At 42.5% G+C, this 24,862-nt stretch overlaps 2 protein-coding genes and 2 long non-coding RNA genes across 25 annotated transcripts; 2 read left to right on the top strand and 2 right to left on the bottom strand.

Annotated features, from left to right (window-relative positions):
- Positions 1-24: 24 nt before the first annotated feature.
- Positions 25-5,836, top strand: LOC309712831 (uncharacterized protein). 7 transcript variants are annotated; one of them, XM_082543965.1, is made up of 5 exons: positions 25-155; positions 239-369; positions 864-1,315; positions 4,315-4,359; positions 4,452-5,836. In XM_082543965.1, the coding sequence occupies exons 4-5, from the start codon at positions 4,320-4,322 to the stop codon at positions 5,198-5,200; spliced, it is 789 nt and encodes a 262-aa protein (XP_082400091.1). In that variant the 5' UTR covers positions 25-155; positions 239-369; positions 864-1,315; positions 4,315-4,319; the 3' UTR covers positions 5,201-5,836. The 7 variants fall into 7 exon arrangements, with proteins under 7 accessions (XP_082400091.1, XP_082400095.1, XP_082400096.1 ...); XM_082543969.1 differs by lacking the exons at positions 25-155; positions 239-369 and having other exon boundaries at positions 401-1,315; XM_082543970.1 differs by lacking the exons at positions 25-155; positions 239-369; positions 864-1,315 and adding an exon at positions 1,924-2,329.
- Positions 5,837-5,927: 91 nt separating this feature from the next.
- Positions 5,928-8,856, bottom strand: LOC309712839. 4 transcript variants are annotated; one of them, XR_014278404.1, is made up of 4 exons: positions 8,160-8,856; positions 7,843-7,945; positions 7,598-7,689; positions 5,928-6,430 (listed from the first exon to the last, which is right to left on the bottom strand). It is a non-coding gene; the product is annotated as an uncharacterized lncRNA (long non-coding RNA). The 4 variants fall into 4 exon arrangements; XR_014278406.1 differs by having other exon boundaries at positions 8,210-8,856; XR_014278407.1 differs by having other exon boundaries at positions 7,824-7,945; positions 8,160-8,281.
- A 187-nt stretch (positions 8,857-9,043) lies between these two features.
- LOC309712832 (uncharacterized protein) lies at positions 9,044-14,832 on the top strand. 9 transcript variants are annotated; one of them, XM_082543974.1, is made up of 5 exons: positions 9,044-9,186; positions 9,270-9,400; positions 9,895-10,346; positions 13,338-13,382; positions 13,475-14,832. In XM_082543974.1, the coding sequence occupies exons 4-5, from the start codon at positions 13,343-13,345 to the stop codon at positions 14,194-14,196; spliced, it is 762 nt and encodes a 253-aa protein (XP_082400100.1). In that variant the 5' UTR covers positions 9,044-9,186; positions 9,270-9,400; positions 9,895-10,346; positions 13,338-13,342; the 3' UTR covers positions 14,197-14,832. The 9 variants fall into 9 exon arrangements, with proteins under 9 accessions (XP_082400100.1, XP_082400104.1, XP_082400105.1 ...); XM_082543978.1 differs by lacking the exons at positions 9,044-9,186; positions 9,270-9,400 and having other exon boundaries at positions 9,425-10,346; XM_082543979.1 differs by lacking the exons at positions 9,044-9,186; positions 9,270-9,400; positions 9,895-10,346 and adding an exon at positions 10,384-11,352.
- Positions 14,833-14,920: 88 nt separating this feature from the next.
- LOC309712835 lies at positions 14,921-17,566 on the bottom strand. Of its 5 annotated transcripts, XR_014278393.1 has the most exons (6): positions 17,337-17,549; positions 17,065-17,198; positions 16,748-16,850; positions 16,502-16,593; positions 15,193-15,426; positions 14,921-15,117 (listed from the first exon to the last, which is right to left on the bottom strand). It is a non-coding gene; the product is annotated as an uncharacterized lncRNA (long non-coding RNA). The 5 variants fall into 5 exon arrangements; XR_014278389.1 differs by having other exon boundaries at positions 14,921-15,426; positions 16,729-16,850; positions 17,337-17,566; XR_014278390.1 differs by having other exon boundaries at positions 14,921-15,426; positions 17,337-17,566.
- Positions 17,567-24,862: the final 7,296 nt, after the last annotated feature.

Below are 24,862 nucleotides of genomic sequence, written 5' to 3'. Positions count from 1 at the left end.
GTTAACTATTACTGTTATTATTGTTATTGACAGTCTGGAGCTTTGGCAGTATGGAAGGTGGATGCGAGAGGGAGACTTCATGGAAACCACCTTGTAAAACATGAATACAAGAAACCTTTAACTTGCTGCATCTTCAGACCGTCCACACCTGGAGAGTAAGCAGCCTTCGAAGTCCCATATCAAGTGGAAGAGTATGACATTTTTTTAATCAAATACTATTTTTTGTATTTTATTATAGTGATGTGGCAATGCTAGCTCGAGCATCTGTGAGAGGAGATGAGCGTGCGCTGGACAAGTTTAGCTGGAAGGGGGCACCTCTGAAGATGGGGCCACAGGAGGGACTTGGATTCTTTATCTGCACTGCAGATGGTAGGAGTTTGTGATTCCTGTTGGAGTTTGGAAAATTAAATCATTTGTTATTTTCAATGCATTTGACCATACTTTCTTTAAGACACAATTTGTTTTTTCATTGCCTTGTATAATTTTGTCTGAGGCCAGCAGTCTTCTGCAGTCACAGCCCTCAATGTATAAAGGCTGTTTATTTTATTTGTTTGTTCTGTAAATTGCATTGATGATACTTTGCTTTATTTTTGAACAGTTACGAAGAACAGTATGAGAAAAGTATTCATGGTTTTAGAAAGTCTGATTAATCCAGCAGACTTGTTGAAAATTATATCAAAAGTGTATTTTGCCTCTGTGAAGCAGTAATCCTGTGGGAGTCTCCAGAAAGGGGAAAATACAACAAGCTATAATGCTATTGATCCAGAATCCAGTCTGATCTTTAATAAATATGAACACTTTGTGGTTTGAGCTGTCAGATATTCCACTTATTTCATCTTTAATCCCATGTCTTATGCATATAGGTAAAGTCCATAGTGTGGATGAGTATTGTAAGACGAGTGTCCTTCTCAGTGTGGAGGGCTCCATCAAGAAACTTCTCTACATGCTACGTGCTACATAACTATGTTTTGTCTCTTGATGAGACTCTGGGATATGAGAGGGGAGAGATGATCAACTGTGTTTCATACTGTGCAGGCAAAGGCAAAAGTTTGCACAGAATTGTAAATGAAAAGAAGCTTTTTCTTTCCCATCACCATATTCCTGAATGTTTGCAAATGCATAGGTTAAAAAAAAAAAACTCGTTGCTTTTTTAAAAATTCTGCAACACTCAGAAATCCTAGCAGCTGGCACCACCAATGGACGCATAGCAATGTGGAGGATGGTGGTGCAGTCGGGTAGCAGTAGAGGTGACACTAAGCCCCAGTGGAAACTGCAGACACCAACAGAAATTGGAGGAAATGTCACTCAGCTACAGGTAATGTCTTGACCAGCATTAGTACATTACTTTCGTTTGGTTTAATTACACTTTTATTTTAACTGGAGATTGACAGTAACAACACTGTTTTTCTTTGAGCCAAAATTTCATTGAAGGAAATTTCAATGCAGCTTTGATGCTGGATGGAGACAGCAACGCATTTTAAAACCCTGACTTGGACTGTGGGAATCAAGTCTTTACAATACGCACACACACACACACACACACACACACACACACACACACACACACACACACACACACACCAGCCTGACCAATAAGAGCCAAGAGTTGCAGTGATAGGCAGGCTGAACCAGCAAATAGCCAGAAACAACTGGTCAGTGCAGCACCGCCTCAGGTACCACATACAGATTTTAACTGGCTTCTGACTTTGTGTGGTGTGGAGTATGCTAGATTTTATATAAATATGGATGAGATTAGCTGGGGATGAACAAAATCTCCTTCAGCAACTATTAAATAGCCAGAAGGGGCCAGACAGTCAATATATTAATTCAGCGTTCCTACAGAACAGACCGTAAAGCATTCCCAAAAAGTCAAAACAATTATTTTAGCAGCTGATTTCTGTACTTAAAAAAAACCCCAAACAAACATTTATTATAGCTCTATTATGTAGGTAATGTAGGAGACGTGGACACAAATACACAGAGGGTTAACGAGGGAAGTGGGAGCACACGGGGAACACAGGCGACACTGATAATCATAACGAGACACGGCAGGAGTAACACAACACTGACGGGAGACTATCAAAGTAAAACAGGAAGCACACAGAGACGCAGACCAGATTGGAAGAGAACACAGACATAGCGGGCTGGGAAAACATGGAATAAAACACAAGGAGGAGAAACGAGGCATGGGGGCTGGCAGATACACAGAGGGGGCACACAGGGGGTAAAGTCACGAGGGGAAATCAAATAAGCAACATCTTAACAGAACAACCGAGGGACCCTAAAGCTGACATCAAACAACAACAATACAAGACACACAAAAAACCAGGTAGAAGTCCCAGGACCATGACATGCAGGTGGTTACATATGGTTAAAATGATTCAAATGCACTAAGTATGCATGTTTTTCATATCAATATAGTCCATAACTTGATTACTGTCTGTAGCCCACATGATTAAACACTTTAGTTACATAAAACATGTGAGGTTAGATTTTATCTACTGTATAGCCTGTATAGTAAATTAATATGTAGCCCAATAAGTATAAAATCCAGAAAGCTACACAACATGGGGCGGTTCATTTACAAACACAGTTCTAACTTGAGTTTCACACAGTTTTTATTAGAAAACAATCAAATTGTTAAATGCTTCAAGTACACAAAATGTCAGAAATCTGCACCGTCATGAACAGAAATTTAAACCTAATTTTTCGTGATTTGTTGATTAACCCTCCGAGGTCTAAATCCCACGTTGTGCACATCAACATCACAGATTTGTACAAATAAAATTTATAACAAAGACATGTTAAATATTAAGCACTGGAAACAGCTTGTTGTTTTGTTGCCATAGCGTTTTGTTTTGTCTCCATTTAAAAGATATCAAAATCTGAGCAAACAACTTGATGTCAAAAGAATCTCTGCACATTCCGCAGTCTTTGCTGCTAAAGTGACATCACAGCATTTAAGCATGTTTGAATGAAAACATCAGCATATGAACACAAAACTGAAGAGACACTGCAACCGAATGAAAGCAGACCACTATTTAGTGACATTTGGACGTTTCCCTGAGGATTAACTGCTGTGTAATCTACCAAGAACTAAAGTAAGCTCAAATTTCAGTTTATAAACTCAAGATCATTTACTTAAATATATAAAGCCTGATTTCCCTGCTTGCCAGGACAGTATTTATGTACTTTACATTGTGCAAGACTAGACTATATTTTCCATCATAGAGAGGATGATGTGGATCTATTATTCAGGAAAACAAATGAAGACTTAACTATTTGTCAGCTGATGTAATATTTGACAAATGATACATAAATTAGAAAATGTTCTTAATCATATCTTAGAGTGACAGAAGCTCTTTTTAACACGATTATTTCTCAGATTATTTTGTTCATTTAGGAAAATAGAGAAGACGTAAGTTTTGTTCTCAAACAAACTATTAGAATTTCTGAGAAACTGAGCCTACGTGCACATGTACACGGCTATTTTTGAAAGCGCAGCTTTGTCTCTGCATTTGGGCCTTTCGTCCACACCTAAACAGCAGATTGAGTCACTGAAAGGTGAGATTTTTAAAAAGCACGTTTTTGTGTTCAGGTGTGGACGAGGAAAACGGACATTTACTCAGGCAATGTCAAAAGTGTGCGCCGCTGTTGAAGTCACGCTGTGGCCACGTTATTGTTTACATGAGATCAATTTCTACAATGGCAGATGTAGACAACATACTGTGTCTGTTAATCTTAGTATCTGCAGTTTTTACACGCTTACATCAGACGTGGATTCTACATTCAACACAGACGCTCTCCCAACCCAAATCCTGACGTCGGTTTGGAAGAAATGTAATTTAAAAAAATGACATTTATGTATGCTGTATGCATTTAGTCCATTCCAAAGTTGTGAGTCTGTCTTTAGTTATTAACATTTGAAACGATGAAGGCACGTGAAAGTAACACAAAATTAGCTGCTTTTCCAGAAAAAGACAAAAACTTCTCAGAAGTACGTAAGGTTTTATGAGGTTTTCCCACCCAGGCTTCTAGACTTCTGATTGGCCAACATTTCTACACGGTTAAGATTTGGCGTGTTCTTGACAGCGTTTCACTTTGTTTTTAGTGTTTAGATGTGGAAGGAGATATTTTTTCAAAACTGCACATGTGGACTGGATTTTTTTTTTTTAAACGAAAAAGGAAAAACGTCCGTTTTCAAACATAGCCGTGTACGTTTGGACGCAGCCTAAAGTCATCACAAAAAAAGCAAATTCTCTGAACATTCTGGGTTGAGGTTTAGTGATCATTGTTGTTTTGTGTTCCTTGTAGTCAAAATGAGTGCAAGTGGAGACGGACCACAAAATAACCAAAACGGTAAGCACATGTACTCAGTCTTGAAATTGATGAAAAACAGATTTTCAGCAGATAGTTATGGATGTTAATTAAAAGATTTAATGATCTTGCAGGCCAACAGGTTAACCCACGAATGTTGGCAAATGGAGATCAGGAACCTGCTAATGGCTTCCTGAACGATCTGTATCTCGCTCTCTGTGATTGTTGTTGCTTTCTACATGAGCTAATAGCTTCAGTACTGGCACAATATGACAATTACCTTTATGGGGACGAAGACGATGACGACGACGACGACGACGATGACGACGACGACGACGATGACGACGACAACGACGATGACGGCGACGACGATGACGGCGACAACGATGACGACGACGACGATGACGGCGGCGACGGCGACGGCAACGATGACGATGACGACGACGACGACGACGACGACGACGACAACGATGTTCAAAATATTCATGTGAGGGACAATAATGCCAATGGTGACAACGATGAACAGCACGGGGATCACAATGATGTGGTTGTGATCATTTTCAATGTTGGTGGCATTGAAAATGAGGAGGCATTTGAAGGCCGCATGGATGGTCGCCAGTACATCCCAGAAGAGGACCCTCAGCCAGGTGTTTCCAGGAAGAGGTCTAGAGAGAGGGATGAAGAAGATTTAGGAGCAAACAAAAGAATGAGATGGAGCGATGATGACTCTGAAGTATTTGAAGATGCGCACGAAGAGCTTGAACACGAAACTGGAGGCTCGAGGAAGCGTTCCCGAGAGGATTTTGAGCAAGAAGAGGAATACTTGCCTGTGTGCAAACTTCAGAGGTGTTCAATTGAGTCGACCAGCAGCAATGAAGACTAAGACTACTTCGACGGGTTTTTTCAGTATCCTTTCAGTAATCTGATGGCCTACTCAGGTGATCCTGAATCCTCTATGCTGCAATAAGCTGGGCATACACTGTGCTGCGATTTTTCAGTCGCGTTATTCGGCTCCTGATCAAACTGTAGGATTGACTCGCAGGGGTGAGAAGTTTGATCAAGGCCAAACTCGGGACGATCCCCAAAACGATCGCACGACTGAAAAATCGGCTCAAAATGGGCCAAAAATCGCACAGTGTATGCCCAGCATTAGGCTGCCGGGGGATTCCCATGATGCACTGGGTGTTTCTTCTTCACCCACTATGTTTAATAGACCTCTCTGCACTGAATGGTACTTGTTATTAACCTCTGTCTCTGTTCCATGTCTTTATACTATTTTCCTTGCCCCTCCCCAACCGGTCGCAGCAGATGGCCGCCCCTCCCTGAGCCTGGTTCTGCTGGAGGTTTCTTCCTGTTAAAAGGGAGTTTTTCCTTCCCACTGTCGCCAAAGTGCTTGCTCATAGGGGGTCATATGATTGTTGGGGTTTTCTTTGTAAGTATATCTTACAATATAAAGCGCCTTCAGGTGACTGTTGCTGTCATTTGGCGCTCTTTAAATAAAATTGAATTGAAAATTAAATAGATGTCACTGTGATGATTTCTTCCCTGCATAGAAAGCTTAGACCCAAATGCAGATTCAATGCACATGGTTAAACTATTTATGAGACTTTAGAGAGGGAATGGAGAACGTGGCTCGAGCTAGGAGTGTCAGCAGACAGCAGGAACCAGAGGAAAAGCTATCGAGAGACTGAACACCTGGCTCCTGATGGGAACAATCCAACGGGAATTCTGCAACAGAGGGAGAAGAAGTTGCTGGACGGGTAAGGGAGTTTGAGGGTAGGATGAGTACGTTGGCAGAGGAGACCTAAACACAGGGAAAACAAGGTTAAACACAGGGAAGGAGCACGCCAGAACTGGAGCAGAGGGGAAGCCTAGTTACCACTGGAGATGGCAGAACAAACTGGCGAGGAGTAGCAGGCAGCGCTGGTTTAAGAAGCCCTCCTGCTGATTGTTTGCAGATGAGGCCCAGGTGAGATGCTGGAAACTCCACCTCTGAAGTGTGGACACAGTATCCCCATTCCAAGTGGAAAAGCCCCTCAGACACTTCCATGGTGCATGACAAGAAGGATGAGAAAGCATTCATGGTCCATCCATCCCTCCGTCAGCGTAATGCCTAAAAGTTTATTCAGATGTAAATGTATTACATTTTTAAATAAAGATCATCAGTGTTTTTAATGACGCTGCAGTTCATTCATGTGTCTCTATTGGACAGTGTTGTAGAAGTTACAGAAGACAGGAATCAGTTCCAGCTTGGCCTGACATTTGATCACTAGTGATGTGTGATACCACTGATTTCCTTTCCGATCCCATACCAAGTAAAATTCAGGGTGGTATCGACGATACTGCTCCGATACTTTGTACAAAAACTTTACTCTTTTATTGTATCTCAAATTATAGCGTCATAATCATTACAGGACATCAGATTACTTGTTCTTATCACTTAATAATGCAGAATTCATCATATAGAAATCAAAAACCTGAAGTTGTGCACTATGTGAACACCTTGCCTGCCTGCAGCACTAAAGGACTCCCTGAGAGACGTCTGTCTCACCCTAGCAGCACCCGTCCTTCTCCTCCTCTTCAGTTTGCCTCAACATAAGCTCGTCATATTCTGTGATATGATTTACTTTGAGGTGTTTGACAAGGTTAGTGGTGTTGCCACAACACCTCACTTTCTTGCCACATGTATCGCAAACCACGTCTGGGCTGTTTGTGGATGTAAAATACGTGCGCACATGACTCCAGTTACGCTCAGCCATTGTTGTGAGTGCGCACGCCACAGGCTGCCACACATTTATACAGCCGTATTTCACACATGACTATAAAAGGCGGAAGAGGGAGTAGTTCTTTCCAATGTAGACAATCTGAATGATAGTTTCTTTCCACTGTGTTCCTGTTAATGAAAAACTACAATTTACCCCAAAATGATTCAAATATCGATATTTTAATGTGGAAACCTTCTGTTTCCACATCTGGACTTTCTGTTGCTGCCCACGCGGGTGAAACTTTCTTTGAAGTGGCTCATTGAAGTTGTAATTGATAATCAATTCCCACACAATGAGAGAATCCAATCAATTTGTTTATCAGGGGAAAGGTGTGATTTCTTAGGACACTGGAGCCTAACATTAACTGGTTTAAAATTAGCTTATTTCCATAAGAAGAAAAACATACTGAGAAAGAGATCACCAAAATATACATGTACAAATGTGAAATAGTCATATGTAGTGTGAAAGAGCTATTTGACATCTTTAAATTCAAAGTAATGTATAAATCCACTTACATAAAACATGAAAAGGCGGCGCAGCGATGCCCATCTCAGCCAGTGTATGATGGTGGGGCAAGATGGCAGCTTCCACAACATGACGCCAGCTCCTATGTATTTTTAGTAGATAAATGATACGTTTATGTATCAATTTGTTGGAAGATGTAATTACACCTTAATTATGTAATTAGAAGCAAAAATGATTTTTTTAAATCAAATCACCTCAAAAAATTACTGTACTTACTTTCTAAATCATTCTTTACCTCTGAAAGGGGTGGCTGTGGCTCAGGAGGTGGAGCAGGTCATCTACTAATCAGATGGTTTTTGGATCGATCCCTGGCTGCTCCAGACTGCATGCTAACTGTCCTTGGGCAAGACATTAACCCCAAGTCACTCTCTGATGCATTCATCAGAGTATGAATGTGTGTGAATGTTAGGTAGAAAGCACAGAAAAAGGGCTTCTATGAACAGGTGTGAATGAGGCAACCTGTATAGAGCGCTTTGAATGTTCAGGTAGAGTAGAAGAGCACTGTAAAAATTTCTCTGTGTTGATTTCTTTTGGACCTCAAACATTACTCACCTTGTTGCAGGTTTCTTTATTAATGCTGAAAACCCAGAATGGAAACTGACCTTACTGCTTCCTTCCTTTCCAAACTATTGCGGCTCCTCCAACCAACGGCCGCGGCAGGCTAAACATGAGGACACAGATGACGTGCAACAGTAAACACATGAGATACACCTCTGTACTATTTGCTACTTTTATTCCACATACAACTGTCCACTGTACAAATCGGCACACGGGCTCAAACCATTAAACAAATGCACAGACTGCACAAATAACTGCACCATTTACTATGCCAAATTTCAACATTGGCCTATTGCATAACTTAGTGCAGAAGTATACATAAACCAAAAGATGCATCAAAATGATTCAAGCTGCGCTCAAGCTGCAGTCAACAGAAGGTTTCGCCTCATGCTCACCCTACCTTTCTGCTCATTAACATCAGGTGCCGTGAACAGGTGAGTGCAACCACATTTATCACACCCATTAAATCCTTTTATCTCATTGTGTTTGAATAATTGTAATTCCTTCTACTGGGATCTCAGCCAGAAGTCCATCTTTCACCTCCAGCTCATTTAAATCTCAGCTGCCAGACTTATAACAAATTCAAAGAAATAAATCATCATTCTCCTCCTCACAACCTTTTGGGTATACGATACATGGGTACAAGCCTTGTTACAGATTTGGTCACTTTTTATGAACCAAGTCACTGCCTGCATTCTGCACATCAGACACTCTTAGCTGTCCGTGCAGCCTGGCTCAATGCAAAAAGAAAACAAACCGTTTCGTGTTTTAACTCTTTGAACTTTTCTTTTGTGTTTTTAACTAAGATTTTATTGTGTTCTTTAACACACTTTGTAACTGTTTTGAAAGTGCTAGGCAAATTAACTGTTAACTATTACTGTTATTATTGTTATTGACAGTCTGGAGCTTTGGCAGTATGGAAGGTGGATGCGAGAGGGAGACTTCATGGAAACCACCTTGTAAAACATGAATACAAGAAACCTTTAACTTGCTGCATCTTCAGACCGTCCACACCTGGAGAGTAAGCAGCCTTCGAAGTCCCATATCAAGTGGAAGAGTATGACATTTTTTTAATCAAATACTATTTTTTGTATTTTATTATAGTGATGTGGCAATGCTAGCTCGAGCATCTGTGAGAGGAGATGAGCGTGCGCTGGACAAGTTTAGCTGGAAGGGGGCACCTCTGAAGATGGGGCCACAGGAGGGACTTGGATTCTTTATCTGCACTGCAGATGGTAGGAGTTTGTGATTCCTGTTGGAGTTTGGAAAATTAAATCATTTGTTATTTTCAATGCATTTGACCATACTTTCTTTAAGACACAATTTGTTTTTTCATTGCCTTGTATAATTTTGTCTGAGGCCAGCAGTCTTCTGCAGTCACAGCCCTCAATGTATAAAGGCTGTTTATTTTATTTGTTTGTTCTGTAAATTGCATTGATGATACTTTGCTTTATTTTTGAACAGTTACGAAGAACAGTATGAGAAAAGTATTCATGGTTTTAGAAAGTCTGATTAATCCAGCAGACTTGTTGAAAATTATATCAAAAGTGTATTTTGCCTCTGTGAAGCAGTAATCCTGTGGGAGTCTCCAGAAAGGGGAAAATACAACAAGCTATAATGCTATTGATCCAGAATCCAGTCTGATCTTTAATAAATATGAACACTTTGTGGTTTGAGCTGTCAGATATTCCACTTATTTCATCTTTAATCCCATGTCTTATGCATATAGGTAAAGTCCATAGTGTGGATGAGTATTGTAAGACGAGTGTCCTTCTCAGTGTGGAGGGCTCCATCAAGAAACTTCTCTACATGCTACGTGCTACATAACTATGTTTTGTCTCTTGATGAGACTCTGGGATATGAGAGGGGAGAGATGATCAACTGTGTTTCATACTGTGCAGGCAAAGGCAAAAGTTTGCACAGAATTGTAAATGAAAAGAAGCTTTTTCTTTCCCATCACCATATTCCTGAATGTTTGCAAATGCATAGGTTAAAAAAAAAAAACTCGTTGCTTTTTTAAAAATTCTGCAACACTCAGAAATCCTAGCAGCTGGCACCACCAATGGACGCATAGCAATGTGGAGGATGGTGGTGCAGTCGGGTAGCAGTAGAGGTGACACTAAGCCCCAGTGGAAACTGCAGACACCAACAGAAATTGGAGGAAATGTCACTCAGCTACAGGTAATGTCTTGACCAGCATTAGTACATTACTTTCGTTTGGTTTAATTACACTTTTATTTTAACTGGAGATTGACAGTAACAACACTGTTTTTCTTTGAGCCAAAATTTCATTGAAGGAAATTTCAATGCAGCTTTGATGCTGGATGGAGACAGCAACGCATTTTAAAACCCTGACTTGGACTGTGGGAATCAAGTCTTTACAATACGCACACACACACACACACACACACACACACACACACACACACACACACACACCAGCCTGACCAATAAGAGCCAAGAGTTGCAGTGATAGGCAGGCTGAACCAGCAAATAGCCAGAAACAACTGGTCAGTGCAGCACCGCCTCAGGTACCACATACAGATTTTAACTGGCTTCTGACTTTGTGTGGTGTGGAGTATGCTAGATTTTATATAAATATGGATGAGATTAGCTGGGGATGAACAAAATCTCCTTCAGCAACTATTAAATAGCCAGAAGGGGCCAGACAGTCAATATATTAATTCAGCGTTCCTACAGAACAGACCGTAAAGCATTCCCAAAAAGTCAAAACAATTATTTTAGCAGCTGATTTCTGTACTTAAAAAAAACCCCAAACAAACATTTATTATAGCTCTATTATGTAGGTAATGTAGGAGACGTGGACACAAATACACAGAGGGTTAACGAGGGAAGTGGGAGCACACGGGGAACACAGGCGACACTGATAATCATAACGAGACACGGCAGGAGTAACACAACACTGACGGGAGACTATCAAAGTAAAACAGGAAGCACACAGAGACGCAGACCAGATTGGAAGAGAACACAGACATAGCGGGCTGGGAAAACATGGAATAAAACACAAGGAGGAGAAATGAGGCATGGGGGCTGGCAGATACACAGAGGGGGCACACAGGGGGTAAAGTCACGAGGGGAAATCAAATAAGCAACATCTTAACAGAACAACCGAGGGACCCTAAAGCTGACATCAAACAACAACAATACAAGACACACAAAAAACCAGGTAGAAGTCCCAGGACCATGACATGCAGGTGGTTACATATGGTTAAAATGATTCAAATGCACTAAGTATGCATGTTTTTCATATCAATATAGTCCATAACTTGATTACTGTCTGTAGCCCACATGATTAAACACTTTAGTTACATAAAACATGTGAGGTTAGATTTTATCTACTGTATAGCCTGTATAGTAAATTAATATGTAGCCCAATAAGTATAAAATCCAGAAAGCTACACAACATGGGGCGGTTCATTTACAAACACAGTTCTAACTTGAGTTTCACACAGTTTTTATTAGAAAACAATCAAATTGTTAAATGCTTCAAGTACACAAAATGTCAGAAATCTGCACCGTCATGAACAGAAATTTAAACCTAATTTTTCGTGATTTGTTGATTAACCCTCCGAGGTCTAAATCCCACGTTGTGCACATCAACATCACAGATTTGTACAAATAAAATTTATAACAAAGACATGTTAAATATTAAGCACTGGAAACAGCTTGTTGTTTTGTTGCCATAGCGTTTTGTTTTGTCTCCATTTAAAAGATATCAAAATCTGAGCAAACAACTTGATGTCAAAAGAATCTCTGCACATTCCGCAGTCTTTGCTGCTAAAGTGACATCACAGCATTTAAGCATGTTTGAATGAAAACATCAGCATATGAACACAAAACTGAAGAGACACTGCAACCGAATGAAAGCAGACCACTATTTAGTGACATTTGGACGTTTCCCTGAGGATTAACTGCTGTGTAATCTACCAAGAACTAAAGTAAGCTCAAATTTCAGTTTATAAACTCAAGATCATTTACTTAAATATATAAAGCCTGATTTCCCTGCTTGCCAGGACAGTATTTATGTACTTTACATTGTGCAAGACTAGACTATATTTTCCATCATAGAGAGGATGATGTGGATCTATTATTCAGGAAAACAAATGAAGACTTAACTATTTGTCAGCTGATGTAATATTTGACAAATGATACATAAATTAGAAAATGTTCTTAATCATATCTTAGAGTGACAGAAGCTCTTTTTAACACGATTATTTCTCAGATTATTTTGTTCATTTAGGAAAATAGAGAAGACGTAAGTTTTGTTCTCAAACAAACTATTAGAATTTCTGAGAAACTGAGCCTACGTGCACATGTACACGGCTATTTTTGAAAGCGCAGCTTTGTCTCTGCATTTGGGCCTTTCGTCCACACCTAAACAGCAGATTGAGTCACTGAAAGGTGAGATTTTTAAAAAGCACGTTTTTGTGTTCAGGTGTGGACGAGGAAAACGGACATTTACTCAGGCAATGTCAAAAGTGTGCGCCGCTGTTGAAGTCACGCTGTGGCCACGTTATTGTTTACATGAGATCAATTTCTACAATGGCAGATGTAGACAACATACTGTGTCTGTTAATCTTAGTATCTGCAGTTTTTACACGCTTACATCAGACGTGGATTCTACATTCAACACAGACGCTCTCCCAACCCAAATCCTGACGTCGGTTTGGAAGAAATGTAATTTAAAAAAATGACATTTATGTATGCTGTATGCATTTAGTCCATTCCAAAGTTGTGAGTCTGTCTTTAGTTATTAACATTTGAAACGATGAAGGCACGTGAAAGTAACACAAAATTAGCTGCTTTTCCAGAAAAAGACAAAAACTTCTCAGAAGTACGTAAGGTTTTATGAGGTTTTCCCACCCAGGCTTCTAGACTTCTGATTGGCCAACATTTCTACACGGTTAAGATTTGGCGTGTTCTTGACAGCGTTTCACTTTGTTTTTAGTGTTTAGATGTGGAAGGAGATATTTTTTCAAAACTGCACATGTGGACTGGATTTTTTTTTTTTAAACGAAAAAGGAAAAACGTCCGTTTTCAAACATAGCCGTGTACGTTTGGACGCAGCCTAAAGTCATCACAAAAAAAGCAAATTCTCTGAACATTCTGGGTTGAGGTTTAGTGATCATTGTTGTTTTGTGTTCCTTGTAGTCAAAATGAGTGCAAGTGGAGACGGACCACAAAATAACCAAAACGGTAAGCACATGTACTCAGTCTTGAAATTGATGAAAAACAGATTTTCAGCAGATAGTTATGGATGTTAATTAAAAGATTTAATGATCTTGCAGGCCAACAGGTTAACCCACGAATGTTGGCAAATGGAGATCAGGAACCTGCTAATGGCTTCCTGAACAGACTGTATCGCGCTCTCCATGAATATTGTTGCTATCTAGATGAGCTAATAGCTTCAGTACTGGCACAATATGACAATTACCTTTACGGGGACGAAGACGATGACGACGACGACGATGACGACGACGACGATGACGACGACGACGACGACGACGACGACGACGACAACGACAACGACGGTGACGACGACGACGATGATGACGACAATGACGGCGGCGACGGCGACGATGGCGACGGCGACGACGATGTTCAAAATATTCATGTGAGGGACAATAATGCCAATGGTGACAACGATGAACAGCACGGGGATCACAATGATGTGGTTGTGATCATTTTCAATGTTGGTGGCATTGAAAATGAGGAGGCATTTGAAGGCCGCATGGATGGTCGCCAGTACATCCCAGAAGAGGACCCTCAGCCAGGTGTTTCCAGGAAGAGGTCTAGAGAGATGGCTGAAGAAGATTTAGGAGCAAACAAAAGAATGAGATGGAGCGATGATGACTCTGAAGTATTTGAAGATGCGCACGAAGAGCTTGATCATGAAACTGGAGGCTCGAGGAAGCGTTCCCGAGAGGATTTTGAGCAAGAAGAGGAATACTTGCCTGTGTGCAAACTTCAGAGGTGTTCAATTGAGTCGACCAGCAGCAATGAAGACTAAGACTACTTCGACGGGTTTTTTCAGTATCCTTTCAGTAATCTGATGGCCTACTCAGGTGATCCTGAATCCTCTATGCTGCAATAAGCTGGGCATACACTGTGCTGCGATTTTTCAGTCGCGTTATTCGGCTCCTGATCAAACTGTAGGATTGACTCGCAGGGGTGAGAAGTTTGATCAAGGCCAAACTCGGGACGATCCCCAAAACGATCGCACGACTGAAAAATCGGCTCAAAATGGGCCAAAAATCGCACAGTGTATGCCCAGCATTAGGCTGCCGGGGGATTCCCATGATGCACTGGGTGTTTCTTCTTCACCCACTATGTTTAATAGACCTCTCTGCACTGAATGGTACTTGTTATTAACCTCTGTCTCTGTTCCATGTCTTTATACTATTTTCCTTGCCCCTCCCCAACCGGTCGCAGCAGATGGCCGCCCCTCCCTGAGCCTGGTTCTGCTGGAGGTTTCTTCCTGTTAAAAGGGAGTTTTTCCTTCCCACTGTCGCCAAAGTGCTTGCTCATAGGGGGTCATATGATTGTTGGGGTTTTCTTTGTAAGTATATCTTACAATATAAAGCGCCTTCAGGTGACTGTTGCTGTCATTTGGCGCTCTTTAAATAAAATTGAATTGAAAATTAAATAGATGTCACTGTGATGATTTCTTCCCTGCATAGAAAGCTTAGACCCAAATGCAGATTCAATGCACATGGTTAAACTATTTATGAGACTTTAGAGAGGGAATGGAGAACGTGGCTCGAGCTAGGAGTGTCAGCAGACAGCAGGAACCAGAGGAAAAGCTATCGAGAGACTGAACACCTGGCTCCTGATGGGAACAATCCAACGGGAATTCTGCAACAGAGGGAGAAGAAGTTGCTGGACGGGTAAGGGAGTTTGAGGGTAGGATGAGTATGTTGGCAGAGGAGACCTAAACACAGGGAAAACAAGGTTAAACACAGGGAAGGAGCACGCCAGAACTGGAGCAGAGGGGAAGCCTAGTTACCACTGGAGATGGCAGAACAAACTGGCGAGGAGTAGCAGGCAGCGCTGGTTTAAGAAGCCCTCCTGCTGATTGTTTGCAGATGAGGCCCAGGTGAGATGCTGGAAACTCCACCTCTGAAGTGTGGACACAGTATCCCCATTCCAAGTGGAAAAGCCCCTCAGACACTTCCATGGTGCATGACAAGAAGGATGAGAAAGCATTCATGGTCCATCCATCCCTCCGTCAGCGTAATGCCTAAAAGTTTATTCAGATGTAAATGTATTACATTTTTAAATAAAGATCATCAGTGTTTTTAATGACGCTGCATTTCATTCATGTGTCTCTATTGGACAGTGTTGTAGAAGTTACAGAAGACAGGAATCAGTTCCAGCTTGGCCTGACATTTGATCACTAGTGATGTGTGATACCACTGATTTCCTTTCCGATCCCATACCAAGTAAAATTCAGGGTGGTATCGACGATACTGCTCCGATACTTTGTACAAAAACTTTACTCTTTTATTGTATCTCAAATTATAGCGTCATAATCATTACAGGACATCAGATTACTTGTTCTTATCACTTAATAATGCAGAATTCATCATATAGAAATCAAAAACCTGAAGTTGTGCACTATATGAACACCTTGCCTGCCTGCAGCACTAAAGGACTCCCTGAGAGACGTCTGTCTCACCCTAGCAGCATCCGTCCTTCTCCTCCTCTTCAGTTTGCCTCAACATAAGCTCGTCATATTCTGTGATATGATTTACTTTGAGGTGTTTGACAAGGTTAGTGGTGTTGCCACAACACCTCACTTTCTTGCCACATGTATCGCAAACCACGTCTGGGCTGTTTGTGGATGTAAAATACGTGCGCACATGACTCCAGTTACGCTCAGCCATTGTTGTGAGTGCGCACGCCACAGGCTGCCACACATTTATACAGCCGTATTTCACACATGACTATAAAAGGCGGAAGAGGGAGTAGTTCTTTCCAATGTAGACAATCTGAATGATATGTCTGTGAAGGTTCTCAGTCTTCCAGGTCATCGTAGTCAAAGGAGCTTGCAAAGAAAAGCGTCTGGACTTCTTTAAGTTGCTTGAAGACGTTTCACCTCTCATCCGAGAAGCTTCTTCAGTTCTAAGGTCAAATGGTGGAGGACACTGGAGCCTAACATTAACTGGTTTAAAATTAGCTTATTTCCATAAGAAGAAAAACATACTGAGAAAGAGATCACCAAAATATACATGTACAAATGTGAAATAGTCATATGTAGTGTGAAAGAGCTATTTGACATCTTTAAATTCAAAGTAATGTATAAATCCACTTACATAAAACATGAAAAGGCGGCGCAGCGATGCCCATCTCAGCCAGTGTATGATGGTGGGGCAAGATGGCAGCTTCCACAACATGACGCCAGCTCCTATGTATTTTTAGTAGATAAATGATACGTTTATGTATCAATTTGTTGGAAGATGTAATTACACCTTAATTATGTAATTAGAAGCAAAAATGATTTTTTTTTAATCAAATCACCTCAAAAAATTACTGTACTTACTTTCTAAATCATTCTTTACCTCTGAAAGGGGTGGCTGTGGCTCAGGAGGTGGAGCAGGTCATCTACTAATCAGATGGTTTTTGGGTCGATCCCTGGCTGCTCCAGACTGCATGCTAACTGTCCTTGGGCAAGACATTAACCCCAAGTCACTCTCTGATGCATTCATCAGAGTATGAATGTGTGTGAATGTTAGGTAGAAAGCACAGAAAAAGGGCTTCTATGAACAGGTGTGAATGAGGCAACCTGTATAGAGCGCTTTGAATGTTCAGGTAGAGTAGAAAAGCACTGTAAAAATTTCTCTGTGTTGATTTCTTTTGGACCTCAAACATTACTCACCTTGTTGCAGGTTTCTTTATTAATGCTGAAAACCCAGTGTAGCATCCAGTCGAACTGAGAAGGCCAGAACTGATGGTTGTTGAATGACCTTTATTATTCCTTGCCGTGTATCAGACAACGAACCAACGTAAGAGCTAGACAAACAAATAAAACAATTACCATATTATTCATGTAACAGCATCTTAACCGCTCATTACGCTGGTCTAACCGTTTTCTATTAAACTATATAAAACATATTATGCATTTCAGATTGCTCAAATTAAATCACATACATTACAAACCTTGTTCCCCTGTCGACTGTAGCTAGAACCATTCGTTTTTGTACAATTTAACTATATTCTTCTCTCCCTTTTCTCCGTTAGCATTAGTTTTCCGTTTTCTTCCATCTCTTTTGCACATCAAGTTGTTTACCGTTACATCATTCACTTCCGGTCACACAGGAAGTTACCACAATAAAAGTACAAATTTTATATTACGTGAATATGCGCTAGCTTTACATATCCGCCTTTACACTCCCACCAAATTATTTGCTGTTACAAACAAAATAAAACACAAATAATTTCTAAACAGGTAACTTAACCCTGGTGGTCTAGTGGTTAGGATTCGGCGCTCTCACCGCCGCGGCCCGGGTTCGATTCCCGGTCAGGGAACCAAGAATCTGTAACACACCCCAAGCAAGAGGGCGGCTGACAGATTATGTCTGGTTCTGAAAAAAACAGATAAATTATGAGATGGACGACAGGTAGTGTGTTTCCTCTCTCGCTTCTGCCAGATCTTTATTTAAACACATTCATGTGTTCACAACAGGTTGCAAAAACTTCATAACATCTCTGTCTCACATTCCCAAAGCCCAAAATCAGAATAAACTAAAATAGTATAATAATAGTATAAACAAAAATCTAAACAGTCATCTCTGTTGTTTGTTACTAAGAGCTATAAATCACACTTTTTTTCACACATCGTTTGATAAAGCAAACATTCCAGTATTGTACCATATACTAATGGCGTATCTGTGTAGTGGAAATCTCCACATCAACATTGCAGAGCGATCAGAATTATTATAGGTTATTACACTAACTTTAGACAATAACAGTGACAACATATCAAACTGTCTCTGCGAACACATTAACTCAAATATACAGGAGCCGTGGTGTACTTTTGTTACAAGAGGGTGCCTTAAGTTTAGAAAACAACAAAGCTAACAGCTACTCTAGGATGTGGCGAGCTAAGCTAGCTCCTACTCTCGATCGTAACACATTTCAATGAGCAAAACAGACGAATACAGATCCCAGCAAAACAAACTGCTGGTCAGGTTTTACCCTTATTTGGCATGCAAATTATGTGGACCACATGTGTGGCCTTATTACTTACTAACCTGAAAAAAACAGATAAATTATGAGATGGACGACAGGTAGTGTGTTTCCTCTCTCGCTTCTGCCAGATCTGAAGACGAGCAGTAGCGTCACACTAAACCATCTCACTGGGGCGGAAGTGCCCCCTTGTGGCGTAACTAGGGATCACACCACATGTTGGATCTCCAACAAAAATCACAAGATTAAGGCCCTTCCTTAACAAAACTACACCTAAAAGCTTAAATCACATAATGTGACCACACATTACAGTGTGTCACACGCTCCCTGACAAAATAAGAATGGCTCCTGGCATTCAAACCTCAATTTTTCTCAAAAACATTGACACATACACTTATTCAATATAACAAAGGTGTGTATATGTAAGGTGTGTAAGCATATGAAAGGTGAGGTGTAAAGCATGTGGGTGTTGGAATATGATAAGGAACTGTCCATGGTGGCATGTAGGGTGAGGAGAGCGTTGCAACTGTAGGATGAGGCTGGTACGATGGTTCACCCAGTGTTTGGTATGTCAGCATCTGCCTTGATTTCCTCTCCCTAGTCGACCTTCTCATGTCGCTAGTAGAACATCGTGGAGGGGTGCGTGCAGACAGTTCGTCCTCATTTGGAATTGACAGTTCATCATCTGCACTTTCTGATGGAACTGGGTCATGTAGTGAAAGCGCCTCTGGAAAGTTGTCTCCTAGACTGACTTGATCTTGGCTGACTGGCCGGCCAATACAGCTTTCTTCCCTGATGGGTACCTTCGCATGACTGTTTTCTTCACCGGAGGCTGGGTGGGGCTGTTCTGCAGTAGATATCCTATGGTAAGTCTTTCCTTTGATGGGCTCTCTTTCTTTTACAGGAAGCCTCAACCAGAATTTTCCAGTACTCTCTTCAGAGTCTGAGTCACTTGTTTCAGTCTGTTGCCTCCTCCTGCCTCTGTCCCCTGGCAGGTTGTTTGATTTTGTTTGTCTCTTTGGTGTAGGTTCAGGAATGTGCTGTGGGGCCTCAACTGGTAAGTCATTCACAAGTAGTAACAAGTTACGGTGAAGCACTCTAGTCTTATCCTTATCTCCTGCTTCTCGGTAGACGACATACACGGGGTTGTCAGCTACTTGTGCTTTGACTACGTAGATACTCTTTTCCCAGTATGACTTGAGTTTTCCAGGCCCACCTCTTTCACCAAGATTTCTAACGAGGACCCTGTCCCCAGGATGCAAGACGACACCCCTGAGTTTTTTGTCATAGTAGGATTTGCCTCGTGCGCTGGACAGTTTACTATTGTCACTGGCTATCTTGTACGCCTCAGTCATCTTTTCTGCCCACTTTTCAGCATAATGTTTGTGAGACACAGTTTTTTTCTCCCCAACCAGGCCAAACAACAAGTCTATTGGGAGACGGGGGTGATGCCCATACAACAGAAAGTAAGGGGAATACCCTGTTGACTCATGCCGCGTACAATTGTAAGCGTGCACTGTTTGCTGAAGGTGATCTTTCCAGCATTGCTTTTCTTTGTCGCCGAGTGTCCTAAGCATCTGCAAGAGAGTCCGATTAAATCTCTCGGCGGGATTACATTGGGGGTGATACGGTGTGGTCCTTGAGTGTCCAATTCCAGCTTTCTCTCTTAAAGTCCGAAAGAGCTCGTTTTCAAACTCACGACCCTGATCGTGATGCAGCCTGCCGGGATATCCAAAACGCTGGATGAAATCACCAAAGATGCGCTCAGCTGCTGTCTTGCCTGACTTATTTTTGGTCGGGTATGCTTGAGCAAACCTTGTAAAATGATCTACTACGACCAGGATATATTCATATCCACCTCGGCTGGGCTCTAGGTGCAGGTAATCTATGCATACAAGATCCAAAGGTGAGTTTGAAGTGATTGTGCCCATTGGGGCACGGACATGTCCAACCGGTTTTTTTTGTTTTATGCAGGGACACTTCCTTGTGACATAGTTTTCAACTTCCTGTTTCATAAATGGCCAGTAGAACCTCTCTCTAGCTAGGGCCAGTACTCGGTCAGTACCAATGTGTCCCATGTCGTCATGGAGGTATTTTAGTACCTTGGCCTTGTAAACTGCTGGGAGAACAAGTTGCTGTCTTTCAGTAGTACGTCGATACAAAAGTCCATTGTCAAGGCACAGTTTGCTCCATTCATGAAGCAATCTCCTTGCAGCTTTACCTACTGTTTGTCGTATCTCGTTTGTCATTACAGCATTTGTCTCTTTTAGCCGAATGATTTCTCCCACTGCTGGGTCTTCCCTTTGAGCCTTCACCAACTCCTCACTGCTTATGGTTGGAAGTGAAGTTGGGGGGTCTTGGTTCGTGTTAGCAGTAAGAGCCAGGATGGCGACCCAAGCTACATCCTGTTCCTGGGCTGCTTTGGCCCCACCCCATGTGGTTTGCACAACTTCATGAGAGAGCCCCTCAGTACATGCTGTCACGTACTTCTCAATGTCAAGGGGCATGCGGGACAACGTGTCAGCATCTATATTTACCTTTCCTGGTCTGTATTTTATCTCAAACCGGAAATCTGACAACTCCCCAACCCAGCGATGCCCAACAGCATTAAGCTTAGCAGTGCTCATTATGTAAGTCAGAGGGTTGTTGTCAGTATAGATGGTGAAGTGTGGGGCATAATAGAGGTAGTCTCTAAACTTTTCACACACCGCCCATTTAAGCGCCAGAAATTCTAATTTCCCACTGTGCAGGCAATAGTTTTTCTCGGCTGGAGACAGCGTTCTGGAGCCATACCCAATAACCCTTAGCTTACCATCTTGCTGCTGATAGAGTACAGCGCCAAGGCCTTGCTCTGAGGCATCTGTGTGTAGCAAGAAAGGTAAGTGGAAGTCTGGGTAGGCCAGGACTGGAGGGTGGGTGAGCATGTCAATGAGTTGCTCCAGTGCCCCCTGGTGTTCACCAGTCCACACCACAGGAGTATTGGAAGACAGCTGACTGCCTTTGGTTTTCCTCTGGTGAGGTGGTGCTCGTGACATGTCAGACTTGGCTTGGAGAAGCTCATACACAGGCTTTGCGATACGTGAGAAGTCCTGAATATAGCTACGGTAGTAGCTGAGGAAGCCCAGGAGCCGCCTCACATCGCCAACAGTCTGCGGTGTTTTGGCCCTGAGTGACTGCACAGCCTCTAGATCCTTTGGGTCAATTTGCACACCCTCTGCTGATACAAGGCGACCCAAATATCTTACTTGTCTGCAAAAGAGTTCACACTTTTCAGGCCTTAGCTTCACACCGTGATGCTGAAGTGCTTTCAAAACTTTGCGGACGCCCTCAACATGCTCCTCAAAGGTTTTGGCATAGCAGAGGATGTCATCTAGGTAGGGAATGCAACATTCATCCCTAAATGCATCCAGCATCTCCTCCATACTCCTCTGAAAGGCTGCAGGCGCATTGGAGAGGCCGAAGGGTATTCTGACCCACTCATACAACCCCCAGGGAGTTACAAAGGCTGTGAGATGCCTTGAGCCCTCTGCCATAAATCCCTGGTGGTACGCCTTTCCTTGGTCAAGAATACTGAACCAGCAGTGGCCCCCCAGCGTATCGATCAGATCTTGGATACGGGGCAGTGGGTGCCTATCAGGTATGGTTTTCTGGTTTAGTAACCGGTAGTCGATGCACAGGCGTAATGTGCCATCCTTTTTGCGGACACATACAACAGGGGCAGCATAAGGAGATTTTGATTTGATTATCCAGCCCTTTGCTAGAAGGTCCTGGATATACTCCTTTACTTCGTTGAATAATGGCTTTGGAACTGAGCTGTAGGCTTTTTGCACAGGGATGTCATCTTTAAGATTTAGTGACAGCTCCAGGCTTGTAATACAGCCTATATCATTAGCATCCTTTGCAAAAGCAGCTGACTCCTCAAACAGCATTTTCTTTACAACTCCCTGCTGCTCCTCTGTGAGGTGATGTACATCAACGGGTGGATGCCACAATAGAGTGGAACAACTTGCAGTAGGTGGTGCAGTGGTAGGACTCTGAATCTCCAGGTCTCTGTTTGGGAGTGAGTCAGTCTCAACAATTTTCTTGATAGGCTGGATACTGCCAATCAAAGCTTTTCGAGGTAGAATAATGTCGTGTTTTGTCTGGTTTCCTAAAGGCAAATTTACATGTGGAGTTCTGCCCATCTGAACTTCTAAGAGGCCCTCACCCACATCTAGCTGTTGTAACTGTGGGCAATTTTCCTCAGGTTCGAACAGCACTAGTGGGTCGCCAGAGTCAAACTGTGGTGGTACTTTACATTTTACCCAGGTTACGCTACCAGCTGGGATGACTTTGTCTTTCGGACCTGTTCTCAGGCGCCCCTGAGCAGAAACAGGTTTTTTTGTCTGCACAAAATGGACAATAGTCTTTGCTGTGTCATCTGGGATGGACATTGCCCCACCTAGGAGGCGACTTAAAGTGGAAGCTAGCCTTTCTGGTTTTCCCTGAATCACTACTTCAACCACATTGAATCCCAAAAGTGGCATTTCTAAGGGCAACGAGCTCACCAGGAAGGGTACACTGACTGATAAATCTGGGTCCTCATTTCCTGGTAAGTTCAGGGTTATGATCACCCAGCCATCAAAGGGGATTAGCCCTCCATTGACCGCATACACTTCCAGTGTCTTTTTATCCTCCATGAGCTCAATTAGCTCAGTCAGGGGGCGAACGTCAAGATCAGGTAAGTACTTGTCTCTCCAATGGCGGTCTATTATGCTGACTTGGGCCCCAGTGTCCAAGAGAGCATTGACTGCGAGGCCATTGAGAATACACTTAGTCAAAGCTTTCCTACCTAAGTGTATTCTCAATGGCCTCGCAGTCAATGCTCTCTTGGACACTGGGGCCCAAGTCAGCATAATAGACCGCCATTGGAGAGACAAGTACTTACCTGATCTTGACGTTCGCCCCCTGACTGAGCTAATTGAGCTCATGGAGGATAAAAAGACACTGGAAGTGTATGCGGTCAATGGAGGGCTAATCCCCTTTGATGGCTGGGTGATCATAACCCTGAACTTACCAGGAAATGAGGACCCAGATTTATCAGTCAGTGTACCCTTCCTGGTGAGCTCGTTGCCCTTAGAAATGCCACTTTTGGGATTCAATGTGGTTGAAGTAGTGATTCAGGGAAAACCAGAAAGGCTAGCTTCCACTTTAAGTCGCCTCCTAGGTGGGGCAATGTCCATCCCAGATGACACAGCAAAGACTATTGTCCATTTTGTGCAGACAAAAAAACCTGTTTCTGCTCAGGGGCGCCTGAGAACAGGTCCGAAAGACAAAGTCATCCCAGCTGGTAGCGTAACCTGGGTAAAATGTAAAGTACCACCACAGTTTGACTCTGGCGACCCACTAGTGCTGTTCGAACCTGAGGAAAATTGCCCACAGTTACAACAGCTAGATGTGGGTGAGGGCCTCTTAGAAGTTCAGATGGGCAGAACTCCACATGTAAATTTGCCTTTAGGAAACCAGACAAAACACGACATTATTCTACCTCGAAAAGCTTTGATTGGCAGTATCCAGCCTATCAAGAAAATTGTTGAGACTGACTCACTCCCAAACAGAGACCTGGAGATTCAGAGTCCTACCACTGCACCACCTACTGCAAGTTGTTCCACTCTATTGTGGCATCCACCCGTTGATGTACATCACCTCACAGAGGAGCAGCAGGGAGTTGTAAAGAAAATGCTGTTTGAGGAGTCAGCTGCTTTTGCAAAGGATGCTAATGATATAGGCTGTATTACAAGCCTGGAGCTGTCACTAAATCTTAAAGATGACATCCCTGTGCAAAAAGCCTACAGCTCAGTTCCAAAGCCATTATTCAACGAAGTAAAGGAGTATATCCAGGACCTTCTAGCAAAGGGCTGGATAATCAAATCAAAATCTCCTTATGCTGCCCCTGTTGTATGTGTCCGCAAAAAGGATGGCACATTACGCCTGTGCATCGACTACCGGTTACTAAACCAGAAAACCATACCTGATAGGCACCCACTGCCCCGTATCCAAGATCTGATCGATACGCTGGGGGGCCACTGCTGGTTCAGTATTCTTGACCAAGGAAAGGCGTACCACCAGGGATTTATGGCAGAGGGCTCAAGGCATCTCACAGCCTTTGTAACTCCCTGGGGGTTGTATGAGTGGGTCAGAATACCCTTCGGCCTCTCCAATGCGCCTGCAGCCTTTCAGAGGAGTATGGAGGAGATGCTGGATGCATTTAGGGATGAATGTTGCATTCCCTACCTAGATGACATCCTCTGCTATGCCAAAACCTTTGAGGAGCATGTTGAGGGCGTCCGCAAAGTTTTGAAAGCACTTCAGCATCACGGTGTGAAGCTAAGGCCTGAAAAGTGTGAACTCTTTTGCAGACAAGTAAGATATTTGGGTCGCCTTGTATCAGCAGAGGGTGTGCAAATTGACCCAAAGGATCTAGAGGCTGTGCAGTCACTCAGGGCCAA

The sequence above is a fragment of the Aulonocara stuartgranti genome, assembly GCF_965226115.1.
Source record: "Aulonocara stuartgranti genome assembly, chromosome: 8".
NCBI classification, from domain to species: Eukaryota; Metazoa; Chordata; class Actinopteri; order Cichliformes; family Cichlidae; genus Aulonocara; species Aulonocara stuartgranti.
This window is presented reverse-complemented; position numbering and strand designations above follow the sequence as displayed.